The following is a 13,716-nucleotide window of genomic DNA, read 5'->3' as shown; positions in this document are numbered from 1 at the left end:
AGAGAATAGAAATCTGAATTGTACCGTTTATGTTATTTTGCTTAATAGTTCTTTTTAATGGCTATGCACTGATGTATACATTTATCAGTTGGAATTAAAAGCAATTAACGAGCTTGTGTAAAATCACTGACATTAGCTAGTTTCCTTACCCCACATGCCTCTTGTTTCCCTAGCAGTAAGTAGCTCAGTGGTTAGAGCACTCGCTTTGCAAGCGAGAGACCCGAGTTCAATTCCAGGCCGGTCAGGGCGAAACCTCGGGCAAGTTTCCTTACTCCACACTCCTAATAATAATCCCTCCAAAACCAAAAACAATAATAAATTGGTCATTTTCAGTCCACGACTGTTTGTGGGACATTGCTGTGCGCAATTGGCTGCCGCGTTCGCCCACAAATATACAGTCAATTCACTTTACAGTGTGTTCTGTGATGCGCTTTGGGACGTCCTCTCCCGACGTGAAAAGCGCTCCATCAAATGCAAGGATTATTATTATTATTAAGTAGGAAACGGGTTGTAATTCGATTGGAAGATTCTTCTTCCGGGGGTAAGAATCCTAACAAATAAAAAGTAATAATAATTTAGTCACTCAACCCACACTGGTGTGCACAATTGGCAGCCGCGTTTTACTAACAAAATATATGGTCAATTCACTTCAAGACCGGCTGAAGATGTGATTAAAAAATCCACCAATCGACTTAACAACTGGATTCCTATGAGCTGTTGGATAAACAGAGGCGTGTGGTGCGGAGTAAGTTAACTTGCCTAAGGTTTTGCTCTGTCTGTGGACTCGAACCCGGGTCCTCTCGCTCGCGAGGACAACACAACAATTGGAGGCATTTTCTTCACCACAAACCGTTTAATTTAAAACAAGGTTTGACATATTCTAACAGAGGCCTTGGAGAGTAGAGAACCTGTACAGTCAGGGGCTACACTCGCTCCCAGGCTGAACATCAGCGCTCCGCGGATAAAGGAGCGGTGAAACCCGCCCACGAGGATACACACTGACCCACACAGTAAACCGTCACAGCAACTTAGTTCTGTTTTATCCCCGAGACCTACCATGGACAGTCCTGATGTTGGTGAACAGACCCCTCATGGCCTCTAGAAGTTGGGCTTGTGCTTTTTGACCTCCACCATAAGGTGGTGGATGTTAATGAGCTCAGACCTCACCACCAGGCTCTTGAAGGGCGGCTGAGAGAGGACCTTGTGGAAACGGTGATAGTATTGGATGAGCTGGGTCAGAGCTCCCTGCAAACACAGTAATGTAAGTCTGAGCCGTATAATTATTCCATGCCCCCCTCGCCGGTCTCCCCAGCTCCACCGTCCATAAAATCCACTTAATCCAAAACGGCACAGCCCACATCCTCACTCGTACTAAACTCAGTACCCCCTTCACACCAGTTCTAGCCGGGCTCCACTGGCTCCCTATCACACCTTAAACTCCGTACCCCCTTCAAACAATTCTAGCCGGGCTTCACTGGCTCCCTATCGCCCAACAGATCAATTTCAAGATCCTCACGTTCGTCTTCAAATCCCTTCGCACTCTCGCCCCTCCCTACCTCTCCGACCCGCTTACCCCACAGCCCACTGTCTCCGACGACTGGCTGTGGCTTTCTGCGTGTGCCCCGTGCCCTCCGTTCCACCATTAGTGGCGGCTCTTTCGACCACTACGCCCCGAAACTCTGGTGCGTTCTTCCTGTATTCTCTCCGCCTTGAATGGAGCACAGCCTCAAGAGCAATGCTTTGTCGTCAACAGCGACACGTAATCGCACAGAGCCCCCTGGCTCTTGCTACAATACACCCAGAAAGGATTGGAATGATTACCTGTATGATTCCTGTCCCGTTCTTGAAGTTGGTGAAAGATCTCATGACGTCTTGACTGAGATTCTCTACTGCCTGCTTCCAGGTGGCCGCAAAGCCCCGAACTAACTGCACAACCCGGCCTGAGCCACGCGAGAAACAAACAGACAGAGGAGGAAGTTTAAAATGTGCAGTATTTAAAAGTATCGATATATTTCGTCCTCGCCTTCAAAGCCCTTGCTCCTTCCTACCTCTGTGATCTGCATCGAGGCTCGACTGTGCAAACTCACTACCTCTCTCCCTCCCCAACTCCTCCCTCCACAGGCTGCAGATCGTCCAGAACTCTGCAGCCCGTGTCCTCTCCTGCGCTCGGCTCCGGGACCCTATCCTCACCCATCTCCACTGGCTTCCCATCACACACAGGATACAGTTCAAGATCCTGGTCCTTCAGTCTTGCTCCCCCCCCTACCTCTCCGATCTCCTAACCCCCTACCACCCTGTTCGCTCCCTCTGCTCAGCGGGCTCCGGCCTGTTTCATGCCTTGCTCGCGCCACTATCGGCGGGCGGGCTTTCCGCCACTCTGCCCCACCCTCCGGAACTCCATTCCGCAGTCCCTCCGTCTCGCCCCCTCCTTCGTCACCTTCAAGGCCCACTTCTTCGACCGTGCTTTCGATTTTCCTGCTTCCCCACCTGCCCTCCCCCACCCCGATCCTCAGCTCAGGTCCGTAAACTGTCTGTCCAGCGCCTTGGGACATCCTCCTGATGACACATGTAATTTTGTTGCTGTGGCTAACTATATCGACCTTGTTCGCTCCGGCAGGCTCCGTGTCCCCCTTCATCAGCCTCTCTGCCCCCAACCTCCGAACTCCATCCCACAGTCCCTCCGCCTCCCCCCCTCTCTTGCCTCCTTCAAAGCCAGTCTCAAGACGCTCCACTTCAACCGCGCCTTCCCTCCTACCCCTACCCTCCCTGATCCCAACCCGCTGCTCGGGTCCAAGTCCCTGCCTGTCCAGCGCCTCGGGACTTCTTCCCGACGTGAAAGGCGTTGTTTAAATGGAATTTCTTGTTGTATTCATTTCAATTCACTTTAATTAATTTTAATTATTCAATTACTCCACCTCACCCCCGTTAGCCTCCTTCAAGTCCCGCCTGAAAAAACCTTCTTTTCGACCATGCGATCGGTCACCCCCTTCCCCTCCCCTCTCCCCCCCCGCCCCGACCCCTGCTCGGGTCTGAAATGCTGTACATTAGGACGTCCTCCCGACATGAAAGACGTTATGTAACCTTGTTGTTGTATTCACGGCCTATGTCTGAGTCAGGATTAGGTATAAGCTTAGTTGTAGGTCTCAGCCCAGCTTAGTCGCTAACACACTCTTATTCACCCTCGTGTCGCAATTATTAGAAATAATAATAATTTGGTCACTCAATCCACGACTGTTTGTGAGTCATTGTCACGTTTCGCCCACAAAATATACAGTCAATTTACTGTTATTATTAAATGACTATTATATTATTGTGGGTTGCCTGAGTGGTGAAGCACAGACCTGATGGGCTGAATGGCCTGGTTCTGCGATGTAAACATTACATGGACCAGAGGCGAGACACCGCCCCACAATCTTACCTTCCTCTGCTTTCAGCTTCTCAATGTTGCCCTTTTCTATCAGAACCTCCGCTTCCTTCACAAAGGCGATCATTCCCCCAAAAGGCGGAGACAGAATCTCTTCGATAAACTCCTGGAGAGGGCAAATGGGATTAGTCCTCGTTTCCGTTCACAGCCCAGGCCCGGTCTTGACGTAAGATTTAGTGTGCCCTCCTCCGAGGCCAAGTATCTGAAATATTATCTGGATACAGCGGAAGCCACTTAAGACGGACACACAAGGGGCAGCCATGTCCGGCTTAAGCAGCGTCTGAGGTTAACCAATGTACCTCTTCCCGCTCACCAGGAGAGCGGAGGCGGGTCCGCCAATCACAAGCAGCTCCAGCCCGTCAATCAACCATGATTTGACTTGCCCCCTTATCCTTCTCCGCTCCTTCACTGATTGACAGCCTGGAGCTGCATGTGACTGGCTGGAGTCTGCTGTCAATCAATCTTGGACTGCACCCATCTCCATCCTGGAGCCGCTGAGTCACACCGGAAGTCGCGAGCGAATAGATTCAGCGGCCACCATTTTGTCCGGAGTAACCAAATTTTTGTCCGAATTAATAGGCAGATTTAAAGCGGGCAAGAACCCAAATGAATCGGGGCTGGGCATTTCGTTTAGTTTAACCGGCGACTGGTAAAGGCGGCTTCCACTCATATACACAAGTTGTTAGATGAGCAAAGCTGTGGGGAAGAGGGTATGAAATCACTGACCTGGTTCCTGGCCCCGAGAAGCTGTTGGAAGCTTTCCACCTCTTTACTGTCGTCCGTGGCCCTCTCCTGTGCAGGAGAAAAACAGTTTGGTACTCAGTTTAGGGTTTGGCTTGAGTATCCTCCTTGGGTGGAGGGGGGAGGTGGGGGTGGAGGGGCAGGGGCAAGGCAAGCAGAATCTCCTGGGAAATGGACCGGCTTCAAGATGACATGCTTCGCAAGAGATTGTCGGAATCGAGCCAGCCCTCTGTGACGGTTTCTAGTCCGGTTCCTAAGCTCGGCGGGTCTATAGGGTCCATATTATTCCAGGGCACTCAAGCTTTCAATGGCAAATTATGTTATTTTAGCTGGTCAGACTCCAGCAGTTACGCCAACACTCACTCTGGGGTCCTTCCAAGCCTTGGCTCTTTGCAACCTGCGCCATTACTCTCCGGAATTAATTAAGCAGGAGTGCACGTTCCATTCCAACGATCTATCTCTGGGATTTCTACACGTAGGTGGGATGCATGGAAATCTCAGCTTGGTTTGGATGCTCTTAAGCACGGTGATGGGTTTCCGTGTTTCGGACACCCGGCTGATCGCGGTGATGTGTTTCCGCGAGCGTCAGACACCCGGCGACGGGTTTCTGTGTGTGTCAGGCTGACCAAAAAAAAAAAATCCAATTTAAGGTCACTTCCCCTCTGCCACCTTCTCCTGTTTCGCACCCCCACAAACCCCCGGTGAAGGCGAATGACCGGACTCACCATCAAGACGCCCAACATCATGTCGTAGTTGTTGATCAGGAAGATGAGCTGTTCCCGCCGGGAAGCAAACTCGGCAGCCATTCGCAGGACGAAATTCTCCACTTCTACCTGAGTGAGAGACAGAGCCGTCACTGGGAGACCTCCCTCTCTTCACCACCCACACGTCAGCCGCCACAGAGGGACACGAGGTGCACGAACACACAACCCCCTCACCACCATGTAAATGCAAATCCTCATTGCGTTTCACATGGAACTTATACTAATAATAACAACCTTTGTTCCATGCCAGGCGCTCTCACTATCAAGGAGAGCCCAGCAGCGTAATGGTTAACATGCCTCACAAGCGAGAGGACCCCAGTTTGAGTCCCTGCGGGGCAAAACCTTAGGCCTCCTTCTATGCTCTAAGATGCTATGATTCAGTGGAGCCACCTGAACAGGGTCAGGCAGGACCTCAGTTTAACATAACTTGCCACAGACCTGCAGTTGTCCAAGTAATGAGTGAGTCTTCTCGTTGGGATAGGTTTCATTAATGCTGACAATTGCTGATGAAAATTCGGCGTATCTTCTGGTGACCTGGAGAAGAAACAACTTAATAATAATCATCATCCTTACATTTGATCTCGCGCCTTATCCTCACGCTCATCTTCAAATCCCTTCATGCCCTGGCAACTTCTCTACCTCTCTGACCTGCTTACCTCTTAGACGGTGCCTCTACCTGGCGGGCTCCGAACCTCTTGCTTGTCCTTCGTGGTCTCAATTCCACCATCGGTGGCTGGGCTTTGAGCCCCAAAACTGTCCAACACTCTCCTCAATCCCCCCGTCTTGCCCCTTTCTTCCCCATCTTCTGATTGCGTCTGAAGACCTTCACACGTCCCAAGGCTGAATCCAAAGTCCCAAGGATTTGGATCCGAGCTGGGGGTTGGGATCAGGAAGGGTGGAGGCAGGGATACCAGAGCGACCGAAGGCTCTCTAGTCGAAGAGGAGGTCTTGAGTTGGGTCTTCAAGGGAGAGAGCAAGGTGAATGGACTGTGGGCTGGAGTTCCAGAGGTTGGGAGCAGAAAGACTGTAGGCGCTATTGCTGATGGTGAAGCCTCTACCCTCAATTGAAAACCCAACCTTTAGAAACAGACACCAGGGTGCGAACTAAAGAGAGCCCTTACATAGTGTGGCCGAGTGTCCAGTGCCCCGAGCTTCTGAGGGTCGGTGTTGCGGATGCTCTGAATGTTTAACTCCAGGACATGTTCAAACCTTGGCCACAGGATATCCAGCAGTGTGCCCCAGTACCTGAAAAGATCACAGTCATCAACTCAAACTCTCTTCTGCTGCCTTTAGCATTGGGAAAGTGGCCTTAACTGGTCAAACTACAGCAGTTATCCTCATCATACACTGAGGGGGNCTCCATTCGATACACACACCCCAGCCTTAACTCACAGTCTCTGCTAAATAATTCTCACCAGGTCTAAGTGATTGTCCCTCCATTTTGGAGGATAGGGGGTGAACCAGCTATAAACACAGGGGGAGATCTCCTCTACCTTCCTTCCCTCTGGGTCACCACTGACGTCACTTTCCTGCACGGCAGGAAGCGCCACTAATGCCACTTTGCGGACCCTGCGCGCATCAGTAATGATCAGCGGCATATGTTACATACGCTCAGCTGGTAGTAAGTGACATCAGCGGCAGCCGATGACCCAAAAGTCGGCCATTGTGTTTTTAAAAACAAATGTTGTAAACCTTTCCCGTTGACTCCACTCACCTATCGACTGACGGGATGTTTCTCTTGGCCATGATGGTTTTGAAGCGGAGGATGACGTGAATGCAGAGGAATATAGCGATGCTGTCAAAGCAATCCGCCACGTAATTGTCCATGTGTTTCTAAAGCAAAGGAACAAGAGGGCTTTTATCCTGCAATCCTGACGGAATAATAATCCTTGCATTCGATACAACGTCTTATCACATCATTGAGACCTCTCAAAGCGCTTCACTGTATGATTTGTGGGTGAAACGTGGCATTCCTCCCCCCATTATAACACAATCACCCGACTGCAATGCCTCAGGTGTGGGTCCCATTAAGAATCCCTCTCATAAAACCCCTTAACTCAGCTCTATTCTGACATAATATATTATCTTGGACGTAGGTAGGATCTACATCTTCGACAATGTGCATCTGAGCACTCAGCTCACAAGCGAGAGGATCTGGGTTCGATTCCCTGGAGGGGCGAAACCTTAGGCGACTTTCCCTACTCCACGTGCCTGTTTACCTAGCAGTAAGTAGGAACCCAAATGTTAGGTCGATTAGCGGATCGCTTTCCACTAGGTAATAATCCCCCTCAAAATAAATAAGAATAATTTAGTCACTTAATCCGTGGCTTTGTGGGACACTGCTGAGCGCGACTGGCTGCCGTGTTGCACCCACAAAATCACTCCACTTTACAGTATATTATGTGAATGTGAAGTGCTTTGAGATGTCTTAATGACATGATAAAGCTCTATGTAATATTTACATCTGATTATAGCGCCTTATCACGTCTTCGAAAGTCGCCTCAAAGCAAATATATATCAAATATTAAATAAATAAATCTAATATCAAATTAATAATAATAATCTGCTTGACCCAGCATCACTCCTTGAAGAGAAACAGTCCTCCCTCGCCCTCCCTCCCCCCCCCACCCCCACACATAGGATCCCTCGACTGGATGGCACAGTCACCAGGAACATGGTGAGGGTTTTGCCCATGATGGCGTTGAAGAGGTCCTGTGCCGAGTTGCCCGTCACCATGAAGAAGTCACAGAGGAAGAGGTATTCCCGGCAGCTGTTGTCGAGCAGGGCGTAGTGCTGGCTACGGAACAGACTCTCAAACGGGTACTGGAGGGCAGAGGAGAACGGCTGTCAGCAGCGAGAACAGTCAACACAATAATAATAATCCTTGCATTTGATAAAGCGCTTTATCGCGCTGTTGAGACGTCACAAAGCGTTCCACAGAATATACTATAAAGCGAATCGACTGTGCTTTGTGTATGAAACGCGGCAGCCAAATGCGCACAGCGCTGCATCGGAGCGCCAGCAACAACTCTATGAAGCGCTTTGAGACGTCTCGAAGACCGTGATGAAGTGCTGCATCAAATGCAAGAATTATTATACATCACTATCACCCCTCTCCCCACTGACTACTTGACGACACGCAATCGCCAGAGAAATTCCCTGCGTTACCCGCGAGTCGTTCTTCTGCGCTGCATGAGGGACGATGATGGGACCCTCCAGCTCAGCGGACGCGATCACATTCCCCCGGTTCCCCAGCGTGAAGATGGTGTTGCGGTTTTTCAGCGACGGTTTGGAGAAAAAGCGTAAGGGGTTAAGGAGAAATGCATCCTTTGCTCTTGAAAAGAAAACACACACGCCTGAGTTCCACTCACAACAGAAATCATTGCAGTAAGTTGTGGACTCCTGCCTCACACTCTGTTTCCAGGTCACCTTTACCTTCCTCAGCAGGTTCCCAATGTTAAGTTGTAGTCACAGAGGAATAGTGAGGCTCGGCTATTTGATATGGCAACTTAAACCTCGGGCAAGTTTCCTTACTCCACACAGAGCCTAATAATAATCCATCCCAAACCAAAAACAATAATAAATTGGTCATTTTCAATCTACGACTGTTTGTGGGACATTGCTGTGGGCAATTGGCTGCCGCGTTCGCCCACAAATATACAGTCAATTCACTTTGCAGTGTGTTCTGTGAAGCGCTTTGGGACGTCCTCCCGACGTGAAGAGCGCTATATCAAATGCAAGGATTATTATTATTATTAAATGAGACAATGCAACAATGACAACTTATATTTCCGTCTTCAAAGCCCTCCGCAGCCAAAAGGAGCGGAGGGAGATGGTGGTGGTGGTGGGGGAAGAGATTGACTCTTACTGCCTTACAATAAGATTCTTTGGAATACCGTAATTCAGTAAAAAAAAATCATATAATCACCTAAGTCGTACATTTGCCCGAGTCCCGTTACACTCAGCGTAAGTCTGACACAACACATACTTTGCACAAGTCATACTAAATGTATGGTTCCAACTGATATGACTTGTGTGCGGTTTACTGTAGAATCTGGGGAAGGATATCTTTCTTTGCTGTGTCTTCAACACCCATCAGGTCGTCTTTGTCAGCCACCTCTTCATACTGCGGAACAGGGCACAGTGAGGTAGGTTACTGCAAGAGGAACCACAACAACAACTTGCATTTACACAGCACCCTTCGCGCAGGCTAGAAACTCGGAGCGCTTCAGTGGCGGAGCCCAAAGCCGGACCAGCGGGGGAGGGAGGGGAGGTGACTGTAAGCATGGTTGAAGAGGAACATCTTCACTCATGATCTAAAGGAGGGGAGATCGGGGGCAAGGCGGAAGGATTGGGGGAGAAACTTCAGGGTCTAGTGGCTGAAAGTATGGCCGCCGAAGATAGAATGGAGGGGACGAGGGACAAGGAGAAACACAAGGAAATGGCTGATTGATCACAGTATAACGTCACCAAACATCTGACCTGCACTTTCATCAGTCTGCTAGTGTAGGATTTGAAGTAGGAGAAGTAGATTTTGCTCATGGTGTCCACGTATTCATCCCGGATCTCCTTCGCTACGTGACGCTCGTTCGCCATGAGAAACTGGTAGAAAAATCTGAAAAGCGAGAAGGACAGTCAGATCAAGATGCCACGCGCTCTGTTCAATGCTCGGCTGATCCTTACTCATGCCTCCAACGCAATGACAAGCCTTGCGTTCGACACAGTGCCTCATCACGTCGAGACTTCTCAAAGTGCTTCACAGAATACACTGAAAAATGGAGTGACAATTTTGTGGGCGAAAGGTGGCAGCCAATTGCGCACAGCAGTGTCCCACATACAGTCGTGGATTGACTGACCCAATTATTATTGGTCTATTTTTGAAGGAAAGCTATCTGCCAATCGACTAACAACCACAGTAAACAGAGGCGTGTGGAGTAAGAAATTGTTTACGTTTAGATTTTATAGCTTTATAATTTAAACCAATGGGGGGGGGGGGGTCCAACCTTTTGGGCTGCTGAGGGCCGGATTTGAGAAAAGTCCGTGGGACCCACGAGCAATATTTTTTCTGGTTCCTTCCAGAAACGTAACCTTTACAGGTTATGGAGGGAGCGGACTGGCCAGATGAAATGCAGGAAGCGGAGGGGGCCGGATGTGGCCCGCGGGCCGCCAGTTGGACCGCTCTGAAAAGAGTTGTTTTGATTTTTACAATTTAACGCTGTGTAAATTTGTAGTGTACAAGTCATACACAAGGAAAGGAATTAAAAGCTGGGAAACACGAACACTATTATATTACAGATACCAAAAGTAAATTTGACCTGTATTTCAGGAGTGCGTTCTGAGGAACCTGGTAGTTGGTCATGGGTTTGCGAAAAGAATAGATTTTGTGGAGGATGAACTCCCGGATCTTTGTGACGGCCTGAAACAAGATCAAACGTTTAAATACAGTAATAATAATCCTTGCATTTGGTATAACACCTTATCGCGTCATTGAGACGTCTCACAGCACAACGAGCCTCAGGTGCAGTGGCTGAACCGCCGTGAAGTGAGTGACCAACCTTATCCGGGGGAATGTAGCGGTGTTGTGATCTTTATTGTCCGCCTAAACAGGCACAGACGGGAGCTCGGTTTAACATCACACCCAAAGGAGTGGCAACTCTGCCAATTCAGGGCTCCCTTCACTGGAGTCTGTGACCTCAAAGTCCCCATGTGGATTTTTACCCACACCCTTTGACTACCAACTGAGCCAACAACAACAACAGCAACTTGCATTGACATAGCGCCTTTCACGTGGGCAGCGTTTCAAGACGCTTAACACTGGCATAGCCTGATGCTGAGCCGGGGGTGAGGTGCCTGTAAGCACATTCGAAGAAGAAGGTCTTCAGCCGTGGTATAAGAGAGAGTAAGGAGGGTGCAAGGTGGGGGGAGAGAGTTTCAAAGCTTTGGGGCATAGTTGCTGAAAGAGTGGCCACCGATAGTGGAGTGGATGGGACGAGGGACAAGCAGGAGGCCAGAGCCAGCCGAGCAGTGGCAGCGAACAGGCGGTGGAGTGGGGAGCAAGCAGGTCGGAGCGGTAGGGAGGTGCAAGGGTATGCAGGGATTGGTAGACGAGAGGATTTCAAATTCGATCCATTCTGTGCTAAAGAGCCAGTGGAGCCTGACGAGGAATGGTGTGACTTGGAGGGAGTTTAGTGTGGGTCAAGAGGAATGGTCTGACGTGGAGGGAGTTTAGTGTGGGTCAAGAGGAATGGTGTGACGTAGAGGGAGTTTAGTGTGGGTCAAGAGGAAGGTCTTCAGGCGGACCTGAAAATGGGGAAGGAGGGGACAAGGCAGGGGGATAGAGGAAGAGTTTTTTGGGCGCACGACACAGCTTGCGTTTATAGGCTCACCTTAATCTTGAGCCGGTCGAGGATATCCTGCACGTCAGAGCAAGCCAAAGTCTCCTTGAAAGACTGCTCCTTCACGTAGTTGATCTTGTTGTTGAGCTCATGAAGCTGTTCCAGATATTCCTGCTCCGTCACTGGTGATTCCAGAATGATACTGAAATGCAACAAAGAGCATGACTTTACCTCTGTGACCTGTTAACTCCACATAGACCTGTCTGCTCCCTCCGTTCAGCAGGCCCCGGTCTGCTCTACGAACCCCACCCCAGCCTGCCCTACCATCGGGGGACCTCGCTGCCTCCACCCTTTGGAACTCCACCCCAAAGTCCCTTCATGTCACCCCTTCCCTTGCTCTCTTCAAGGCCCGTCTCAAGACCCTTGTGGGCAAAACATGGCGGCCAATTGTGTACAGTAACGTCTCAAAAAGTCATGGATTAATTGGCTAAATTATTATTGTTATATTTTTGAAGGAGTTTTTACCCCACCAGTTGACTAACAACCGGGTGGGTTCCTACTTACTGGGTAAACAGAGGCGTGTGGGGTAAGAAAACTTGCCTAAGGTTTCGTCAAACCCAGATCCTCTCGCTTGTGAGTGCTCTAAGCGCTACGCTACAGGACTCCACATATATCCTAAACTGGATTGACTGTGTAGTTTGTGGGCGAAACGCTCTACTAAATGTAAGTTGTTATTAATAGAAACAGCTGGGAGGTCAGAGAGCAGAGGCAGAGACTTGATTGAGACTCACTTGATCATGGAGCTGGGCACCACCAGCTCATCAACAAGCTGACTTAGCTCACTGCGGACGGACTGACGGTTCTTGAGCTTGATGTTCATGGCGATGGACTGTTCCTGTAGCGTCTGGATCTCACAGCTAATGCTGCTCAGGTCACACTGGAAGGTGCTGAGCATCTGCTCCATCCGCTGTTCACGCGCGGGAGACATCGAGAAGGGGCGACGTTAGCAGGAGCAAAGACGGACAAAAACAACAACAAATCTGTTCAAGCAAGAACATTTTTACAGCGCGTTTCAGGTCTGAAGCAAGTCCGAAGGCACTGGGACAACAGACAAGAGAGAATACAATACGTTTCACTCACAAAATATAGTCAATTCACTTTATAGTTAGATTCTGTGAAGTGCTTTGAGACGTCTCGAAGAAGCAAGTGAGAGGACGGGTTTGATTCTCGGGCAGGGCAAATCCCTGGACAAGGGTCCTTACTCCACACACCTATCAGTTTACCTATCAGTCAATATCAGTTTACCTATCAGTAAATATACAGTCAATCCACTTTGAAGTATGTTGTGAAACCCTCTGAGACGTCTCGAAGACGTGTTAAGGCGTCATATCAAATGCAAGGATTATTATTATCAAGAGAGAGTGCGCCTTACCTCCAGGATGGTGTCACAGGCTGTGATCTGGTTATGAAGACTGGCGATGTTTTGACTCTCCTTAATGTCTGAAAACGACCATAGATAAGGACTCACAATCAAAAGAAAACAAAGATGGCAATCAGTCTGGGAGCCATCTTGCCCGAGTCAGAAAGTTGTGGGTGCAACACCCATGTCAGGACTCATACCACAATCCTTCCCCTGACTCCCCCAAGTCTCTATCCACCTCCCTCTCACACTTTACTCCATTCTCTGACTCCCCCAAGCCTCCATCTATCTGGCGCTCGTGGCCGAGTGCCATATTGTAATGGTGCCATCCTTCGGAGTAAGGAAACTTGCCTCAGGGTTCGCCCTGCCCGGGAATTGAACCCGAGTCCTCTTGCTTGCGAGGCGAGCGATCTGACCAATGCGTTACAGGACTGCACGAAAAAAGGATACAGTCCTTGATGGATGCATATTCTATGTGCTGTAACTCAGTCTCCACTTGCTTGGAGTAATGCCTCAGATCCACTCCCTGAAAGAGAAAAGGTTGAAATTCATGACGTCTGAACTTGGACAACAAAATCCCGAGGCTCCAGTTTAATTTTTTTTATTAGCTTCCCCCCCACCCCCCCACCACCAGAGTGTCATAATCGAGCCGGACCACTGTGACGGTCTCTGGTCCAGGTCCTGAGCCAGTCAGGTCCGCAGTATTCCAACACAGCCGTCCTGGTCCATCGGCAGGACCGGGAAGGGCAGACCAGTCACCGGTGATAGGGAGATTTCCCACTCGGATCCTCGTAACCCTGCAATCCAAAGCCCCAACGGGTGGGGTCCTTGTTATATCTTGTGGGTGAAACGCAGTGGGAAAGCTTGCCAGACAGCGATATCAATGGCAAGCTCTGCGGCTTTAGCTGTCAGACTCCACGATGGTGAAACAGAAATGGTCAAGACACAGCAGCAGATGTCGCCAACCCAGGGCTTAAAAAAAAAACTTACGGTTTTTAGCGCTTCCTTCACCAATTCATCTTCGAGGTTTGC

At 49.6% G+C, this 13,716-nt stretch overlaps 1 protein-coding gene across 1 annotated transcript; it reads right to left on the bottom strand.

Moving 5' to 3' along the window:
- Positions 1-838: 838 nt before the first annotated feature.
- vps52 (VPS52 subunit of GARP complex) lies at positions 839-13,716 on the bottom strand (the record flags this gene model as incomplete). Its single annotated transcript, XM_042344864.1, is given in 18 exon segments — positions 839-1,245; positions 1,822-1,940; positions 3,419-3,530; positions 4,151-4,216; positions 4,891-4,998; positions 5,368-5,463; positions 6,051-6,174; positions 6,644-6,762; positions 7,597-7,752; positions 8,098-8,231; positions 8,998-9,055; positions 9,412-9,544; positions 10,245-10,345; positions 11,316-11,466; positions 12,056-12,231; positions 12,697-12,764; positions 13,135-13,210; positions 13,675-13,716. Coding segments are annotated over 18 exon segments (1,986 nt in total), but the record flags the coding sequence as incomplete, so codon positions are not given.

This window comes from Callorhinchus milii, unplaced genomic scaffold, assembly GCF_018977255.1.
Source record: "Callorhinchus milii isolate IMCB2004 unplaced genomic scaffold, IMCB_Cmil_1.0 Scaffold30, whole genome shotgun sequence".
NCBI lineage: Eukaryota > Metazoa > Chordata > Chondrichthyes > Chimaeriformes > Callorhinchidae > Callorhinchus > Callorhinchus milii.
This window is presented reverse-complemented; position numbering and strand designations above follow the sequence as displayed.